The sequence below is a fragment of the Athene cunicularia genome (genome assembly GCF_003259725.1).
Source record: "Athene cunicularia isolate RWA chromosome 1 unlocalized genomic scaffold, athCun1 chr1_part2, whole genome shotgun sequence".
NCBI lineage: Eukaryota > Metazoa > Chordata > Aves > Strigiformes > Strigidae > Athene > Athene cunicularia.
This window is the reverse complement of record NW_020799092.1, coordinates 80,709,873-80,717,620: the sequence shown is the minus strand read 5'-3', so window position 1 is coordinate 80,717,620 and position 7,748 is coordinate 80,709,873. Positions and strand designations below refer to the sequence as shown.

Genomic DNA, 7,748 nt, shown 5'->3' with positions numbered 1-7,748 from the left:
CCTCCATGCCCTCCCCCACGTACCAGTGCACAAAGGCTCTCTTGGCGTACATCAGGTCAAACTTGTGGTCCAGGCGGGCCCACGCCTCCGCAATGGCCGTGGTGTTGCTCAGCATGCAGACAGCCCGCTGCACCTTGGCCAGGTCGCCCCCGGGCACCACCGTGGGAGGCTGGTAGTTGATACCCACCTTGAAGCCCGTGGGGCACCAGTCCACAAACTGGATCGACCGGCGCGTTTTAATGGCTGCGATGGCCGCGTTCACATCCTTGGGCACCACGTCACCCCGGTACAGCAGGCAGCAGGCCATGTACTTGCCACGGCGTGGGTCACATTTCACCATCTGGTTGGAGAACTCAAAGCAAGCGTTGGTGATCTCCGGCACCGACAGCTGCTCGTGGTAGGCTTTCTCTGCCGAGATGATGGGCGCGTAGGTTGTGAGCGGGAAGTGAATCCGTGGGTAGGGCACCAGGTTGGTCTGGAACTCAGTCAGGTCAACATTCAGAGCACCATCAAATCTCAAGGAGGCAGTGATGGAGGAGACAATCTGCCCAATCAGCCTGTTGAGGTTGGTGTAGGTGGGACGCTCAATGTCCAGGTTGCGGTTGCAGATGTCATAGATGGCCTCGTTGTCCACCATGAAGGAGCAGTCCGAGTGCTCCAGGGTGGTGTGGGTGGTGAGGATGGAGTTGTAGGGCTCCACCACTGCTGTGGAGACCTGTGGGGCTGGGTACACAGAGAACTCCAGCTTGGACTTCTTGCTGTACTCCACGGTGAGTCGCTCCATGAGGAGGGAGGTGAACCCAGAGCCTGTGCCTCCCCCAAAACTGTGGAAGACCAGGAACCCTTGGAGTCCACTGCACTGGTCAGCCTGCAGATAGGAAAGAGCCAGAAGGACCAAGTTACTTGAATGATTCTGCTCTCCCTAGACTTCCATTAAGCTGAACTCTGTGCTCATCCAGCAGGGTTAAGGCCATCTGCTTTTTAATGCTGCTTACACACCTTCCCCTTCTAAACGTAAGATCTGTTGGACACAGCAAATTCAGCTTCTTTTAAATTATCTCCTCTATTAGCAGGAAGAAAGACCTGATCTGAGTGTGACATATGGGCTCAGAGAGAGACTCTGATACTGGCACTCAAGAAGATTAGGAAAAGTCTGAAAGCCACTAAGAGCATCCACCTAAGTCAAGACTACCTTAGTGTTATCACAGCACTTCCGAGGGCCTCTGTGGGTGAAGCCTTGTACTCCAGAGGCAGCCACACAAGGAAGGAGAGGCCTAAGGGGAGACACTAGCCAGAAACTGAGCTGTGACATTGCTCAGGCTGAGATGGATTGACTCAACAGACCCTACACCCGTTCAGAGAAAGCCATCTTGCTTGGCCAGTTAAATCACAGCTACTGCTTTTCCTGCTTAAACTGGGGGCATCTTCAGTCCCTTGTTTTCCCTTCAAGTCCCAACCAACAAGACATACACCCAGATGCATCCCATCATGGTGCAGGTCACTGTGGCCTGGTCAAGCTGACCAGATCTGCTTGTCCTTCCCCCAGCATCGCATCTCTTGATGGTTGCGGCGAGAGCAACCAGAGTGCTGGTGCAGAAGGCCCTCCCCAGGGTTGTTACCATTTTGCGAGCCCTGTCCACGACAGGGTCAATGATGGCCTTTCCAATAGTGTAGTGGCCCCGGGCATAGTTGTTGGCAGCATCTTCTTTGCCACTGATGAGCTGCTCTGGGTGGAAGAGCGTGCGGTAGGTCCCAGTCCTGATCTCATCTGGAAGAAGTCGAGGTCTCATGAGTGTCACTGGCACGAGAGCCGCTGCCTGCCAAGTTCCTGGCACTAATGGAGATGCTGTATCACATGGAAGCTGGCAGCCTCACCAGCAGTTTAGGTGGCCAACACTACACTTCAGGTCAGAGAAGATACTCCCTGCCCCCCCGCCACCCAACTCCGCAAGAGGTTTGGAGTCCTTCCATGACTTACCAATGACAGTGGGCTCCAGGTCAACAAATATGGCTCTGGGCACATACTTCCCTGATTCAGTCTCACTGAAGAAGGTCCCAAAGGAAGAGCCTGTTTGCCCTGGGGATACACTGGAGGAGACGATGCCATGTGGCTCAATCCCATGCTCCAGGCAATACAGTTCCCAACAGGAACTGCCCATCTGGACACCAGCCTGGCCAATGTGGACAGAAATACACTCCCTCTGCATGGGGATGGGAGAGAAGAGGAGGTTAGCAACGTGCACTGGGGAGTTCGACTAAAGCTGGCACTTCTGGGTGTCTTTACAGAGCACGTGGCCAACAGCCTATAAAGAAGGGGAGCACTAGCCCAGCTCGGTGGGAGCCGGGACACCTTCTCCATCGCAGGCACCCAAGAGCTGCTGAGTGAGCAACAGTAAAGCATTAGACCTTCAGAGAGAGGTTTCCATCTCCCACCGAGGCAGACGCAGAGATGCGGGCGCTGCAGTAGGTCCCTCTGCATCCCAGCACTGTCCTTCCATTGCTCTACAGCCCTGCTCCCAGGAGCAGGCACAAGCCCAGCTGTTGAACCTACAACACACGCTGGCTGTCGAGTCCAACTGCTTATGGTTTCTTCTCTTCGCTAATCCTGCCTTGAGGGGGAAAGGCAGGGCACAGGAGCCTTCCCAGGCACTTCACCCGGTGCTCTCCGCTGGGGAGGAGGGAAAGACTTGGCCCAGCCAGCCCCAGACCACAGCGCAAACACTCCCCTGCTCCCTCCCCAAGGAGGTAGATGCAGATCTCTCCCCACCCACAGGGGCAACAGAAGAGGACCTCTGCCTCCTTCCGACAGCAGAAGCCTGTGTTGTTGGGCTTCAGGCACTGTCAGAGAAGTTCCTCAATTCTATTTAGGCTAGAGATGGCCACACAGGATCAGCTGGCTGGAGACACCTAGAGAGGATCCAAACTAGGATGGGTAGGGAACATCTTATCCAGACAAGCAGAGTTGCCCCATGAAGCAACTGCTCTTGGCTTGAACCAAAGGGAGGAGCCCCTGGGCAGAAAGCATGGCTGAGCTGTTGAACACCTTGACACAGGAGGCTGTGAAAACCAGATTTTGAGTTCAGAGAGACTGGACTGGATACTTCCACTGAGGCTTACTAGGGGAAAAAAAAAAATCCAGCGTCCAATTTAGGACACCCTGAGCTACAAGCTAGAACGCTTTCAGATGGGCTTGCCCAGGTCTTAGCCTGCCCTCACCATGTGCTTTTAACTGTGGCCTGGGGAGGACACTGGGCTGGAAGCCCAGCCCAGCAAGTCTCAGATTATCTTCTCACAAGGAATCCAGCACAGCAGGACCCCCACCAAGCACCAAAAACAGGGCAGCAGCATCCTACACAGGAGCAGAGGGCCCTGCCCTGAGGGGCGATACCTAATGGTTCAGCCCTCGGGAAGGCTGCATTGCTCTTCCTACGCCAGCAGCCCCAGGACAGCTCAGCCACACCCAACACAGGGCCAGGGCAGGGATGCTGAGCCAGTCCCCAGAGGGAGAGACACTCAGCCCCTGCTCCAGGCCTGCCCCAGCCCCACACAGGCACCCACCCAGGTCCTGTATCCCCTCCATGCAAGGGGAGAAGCAGCTCTGAAGGTGTTCTGCCCAGGCCAACCCAGCTCCCAAGCACAAGCTCAGCATCCCCAAGAGCCCCTTCTTCAGGACTCTCATGCTCCTCCAGAGCCCACAGCCACTATCACCTCTAGGAGAACCCCACAGCCAAGGACAAAACACCTTCCCCCAACTGAAGAAAAAAAAAAAAAAAAAAAAAAAAAAAAAAAAAAAAAAAAAAAAAGCCACTTCCAACTCCACTTCCCTGAAGAGCTGGGAAAGACCAGCCATGGCTGCAGGAGAACAAACCCAAGGCCCACAGCTACTCACCATGGCTCTGGACTCCCTGAGCTCCTCACCACAAACACCACCACCCCACCCAGAGCACGCACACACACCCCCACGCACCCACCTCCTGGGCCTTTTATAGCAGGGAGAGCTGGGCTCTCTGCTGAAGGGCTCCCTCCCTCCCCGTGCAGGCACCTGCTGGCAAAGGGTTCAGGTGTTTCTGCCCTGGGAAGGGGGAGCCGTGGTGGGTAATCAAGGTGCTTTGAAGGACTTGCACCTGCAGGCCTGGGGGGTTTGGAGCTTCTCGGGCTTTTAAGTACTCATTCAGCATTGCTTTCCCCATGCTAAGAGCCCTTCCTGTGAAATCAGGAAAAGAGCTTTGAAGGTTTTTTTTCTGGGATGAGTGTATGGCTTGCTTTCTTAATTTAAAGTATAAGGCTTATTTTTAAGACTTTCTTTGCAGTTTCCAGGGCTGGAAGTGTGCTTTCTGCTTTCCATCCCCCTTTTCCAAGTGTGAAGAGCACATCTGTTGAATCTCCTGGGGGTGGACAGGAGTTGCAGGATTGGGATCCTGCCTTGGGGGTAACATCATGGGGTTAGGATGGCTTCTCCAACACTGGTCTCCCAAGAAAACTGGGCTCCTCCTGCCCCCAGGGCAGTGCTAGTTTTTCTTCAACCAGAGCCACAAAAGTTGGATGCCCTGAAGGACTTGATGCGGCTGTGGAGAGAGGTGACAGCATATGACAAGGACTGAGAAGCACCCATGAGACCATCCCATTGCAAATGGACAATGGTTTTATTTTCCAGGCAGGATACACGAAAGCAAGAAATTCACTGACATGGGATGTCCCAGAGGTCAGAAACAGCAGCTTTAAAATCTGATCTAGACTTAAGATGGGGGGGCTGGCTCTACAGGAGCTACTAAAGCTCGTGAGCTCGTGCCTTGGACATAGGTGGGATACCCCCTGTCTCACTACACTTCTTGATTTCCATGGGAGTGTTGGGGCCTGCCAAGAGGGAGAACAGAAAACAGGAGTCTCCAAGGGGTACAGTCAGCAGAAAATGGCCAGGAAGACAAAGGTCCGCGAGTCTAAGCAAAAGCACGAGCGGGACACGGAGCAGCCATCCAGCAGCCAGTGGAGCTGGGGCTGGGAGTGGGGGCAGTTTCTCACCTTCTGCTGAAGAACAGGCTTGGCTTTTCTATCTTAATGTGCTCCTGCGCGTGTCGGGAGTTGTGTTGAGGGGGATCCATGCACAGCTCCTGGGTGGCTGGGGGTAGCTCTGTTCCTGCGAGAGTTGGTCACAGCCCCACCTGGACCAGCTCAGAACAGGACATGACATCCCAGGAGCAGAGGCCTTCATGCCTCCAGGGATGTCTCCTTCTAGGTTTATCCGCAGCCTGAAGTGCACCTCACCCCTCCTGCCTAGGGTTCAGCTCCTGATGTAACCCTCTGCAAGGCCACCGTGGCCTTGGTGCTTTGTCCTGAGGTCCACGGGCTATAACTCTGCCTGCGGCGACTGCTGGACATCAGCTTGGCTTTGTAGCCAAGCCCCCATGGATGTGAACGGGGGTTCCTCCTTGCACAGCGGGAGTGTGTTTTTGGCCAGATGCTCAATGCCCGTTGGGTTACAATCCCTTCCTCAGCTGGATGGGCCTGGGACCTTCCTGATCCCCGGAGGGGGTTCGGGACCTGCTGTCCTTGGGGGTTGCCTACGCGACTGCAGTATCTCTGTTTGGCTCTGATGTGGGTGAATGAGCATTGGCATGTGCAGGAGGAGGAGGACAAGGGGAGTCCTGGAGGCCAGGGAAGACCTGGCTGCTGTGGGGGGAAAGTTATGAAGAGGCTGGAAGGGACCCGGCAGTAGGAGCAGGAGGATGTGTTGGCCTGAGCGAGCCCGCAGTGGCTGTGCACTCATGTTTTGGAGTGTAATACCGAGAGATTGGGTTTCACGCCTGCATGAAATGGCAGGAAAGACCAAATCCTCACCTGGACTTTAAAAAACTGCACACATCACCCCAAACAGCCAACGCTGTCATTCCCAAGCGTGTTGGCCTTGGCTCTGCGAACTCCCAGACCCAGGTGGGTGCTGAGGGAGATTTCAGTGCTCCGAATTCCATCCAGCTTCCTCAGGAAATCTGTCTCCTCCGATCTCCGCCTGTGTCTCAGCCCTTCCAAGCAACCCTCAGTCTCACTTGGCAGAGGTTGAGACGGAGGATTAATTTTGGAAGGTTTTTGTCCTAGCCGGTGTCGGGTGTCTGTGAGACTCTCCTGCAGGGATGCAGCTGGGGAGGAGGATCTCTGCTTTCCTCATCATGCCTTATCAGCGGGTATCTGCTATCCCCATCTCAGCTTTGCAGGTTCAAGCACAGCCTGGTGCTAGCAACCATCTTTCCTCCTCTGCTCCCAGATTGTCACCTCAATGTTAAGTGCCTTCGTTAAAGGGGAGCAGAAGAAAGACCCAGTGTGAGCCCCGGGCATGTATGTTTTGATTTCCAGGCCCTAGCACGGGCCTGAGATGTTCCCCTTGTCTACCCTGGTGCTGGGATGTGTCCCCAAGGAGGGCTGGTGCAGATGCCCACGGCAGCTGGTGGTGGGGAAAAGCCTTTCCCCAGCCTGGGCCAGTGCTTTACTGGAGGCCACTGGGGAGCACAGGGGGAAATTCTCTTCAACATTCTGCTCAAAGATGTTTTCCTTGGCTCTGAGCAAATCCCTCTGTTGCTCTTTGCTCTGCCAAGGCTCTTCTGGATAGTCCTGTGCATGAGACGGGCTGAGCCTGGACAACCTGTGGGCACCTCTGGCCAAACCCACAAAGGGCCAAGAGCATGTCTAGCCAGGTCTGGCCTTGCTCTGCCCCGCCTTTGCCTGGCCAGATGCGAGCGGGCATGTGTGCCTCAGTTTCCCTGGGTGTAAAATGAGGACAATGTCTAAGTCCTGCTGAACAAGAGCAAAAATACCACTGGGGGATGGGTGTGTAGGCTATAAAAATGTATAACGCTCTATACAGGGTACCTGAAGGGCCGTGTAGTCCAAGGCTACAGCAGCTTGCGACAAGGAAAGACCTCACCAGTATATGCTCGGAGCTGAGGTGGGAGGAAGTCATTGCACAGAGATGCTGTGAGCATCTTGGTGTGTTGCCTGCTGGAGATGTGGGCTATGAGGGGGAGACGCTGAAGGTCTTGGTGCACTATTTTTGTTTTGGTTTTGAGCTTCAGTTGCATTTGGGTCCTGAGTCCTGGGCTGTGGGCCAGCTAGGAGCCTTGGCCACCTGAGCATGGGCTCGCTGGGGGTGAATTTAGCTGTGTTGCCTCCTCTGGGTGCCCATTGGTGTGGAGGGGAGATGCCTCCAGCAGCATCTCTACAGATGGCTGCTGGATCCATCCGCCAAGCCTTCAGTTGGAGAAGTGTCCCCTCAATACCCCACCTGACGTGCTCTCCATGGCCATACCCTGGGTGCCTGAAGGGGGCTGGTGGGAGCTGCTTTGCTGTTCTTGGGAAATGCTCCCTGGGGAGGACGGCCAAATTTCTCTCCACCTCCCACATGTGCTACGTGCAGGGATGGAGGCCAGAAGATGCACTTTAATCTTGAGAAGCTGGGTTGGGAGGTGAAGAGAAAGGGAGATTAGAGGAAGGGATAAATAGTCCAAGGTAAAGGGGTGGGGGCTTGGTGAGCTGGGGCTCAGTAGAGGGTGGAAAAGAGTGGGGTGAAAGGGAGAGTCTGTGTATGGAGAGCTGGAACTGTACCAGCTGAGAAACCGGTTCAGAGGTCTACCTAAAAAAGGGAGAGCAGTAGAATGGTGGGCAGGTGTAGCTTGGGCAACATGGACAAAGCCAATGGGGTGGGTCTGGAGTAGCCAGGAAGTCACCTGCAGCTCTTGAGGTCCGAACTCACCCGAGGCCAT

General features: G+C 55.0%; 1 protein-coding gene across 1 annotated transcript in view; it reads right to left on the bottom strand.

The window, feature by feature from the left end:
* LOC113487814 (tubulin alpha-3 chain) overlaps positions 1–2,207 on the bottom strand; it is a 7,442-nt gene extending 5,235 nt beyond the window's left edge. Inside the window, exons 1-3 of the mRNA XM_026862650.1 lie at positions 1,979–2,207; positions 1,620–1,768; positions 188–868 (exon numbers count right to left, since the gene is read on the bottom strand). Coding sequence (XP_026718451.1) covers positions 188–868; positions 1,620–1,768; positions 1,979–2,207 — 1,059 coding nt within the window. The remainder of the gene's footprint in view (positions 1–187; positions 869–1,619; positions 1,769–1,978) is intronic.
* Positions 2,208–7,748: the final 5,541 nt, after the last annotated feature.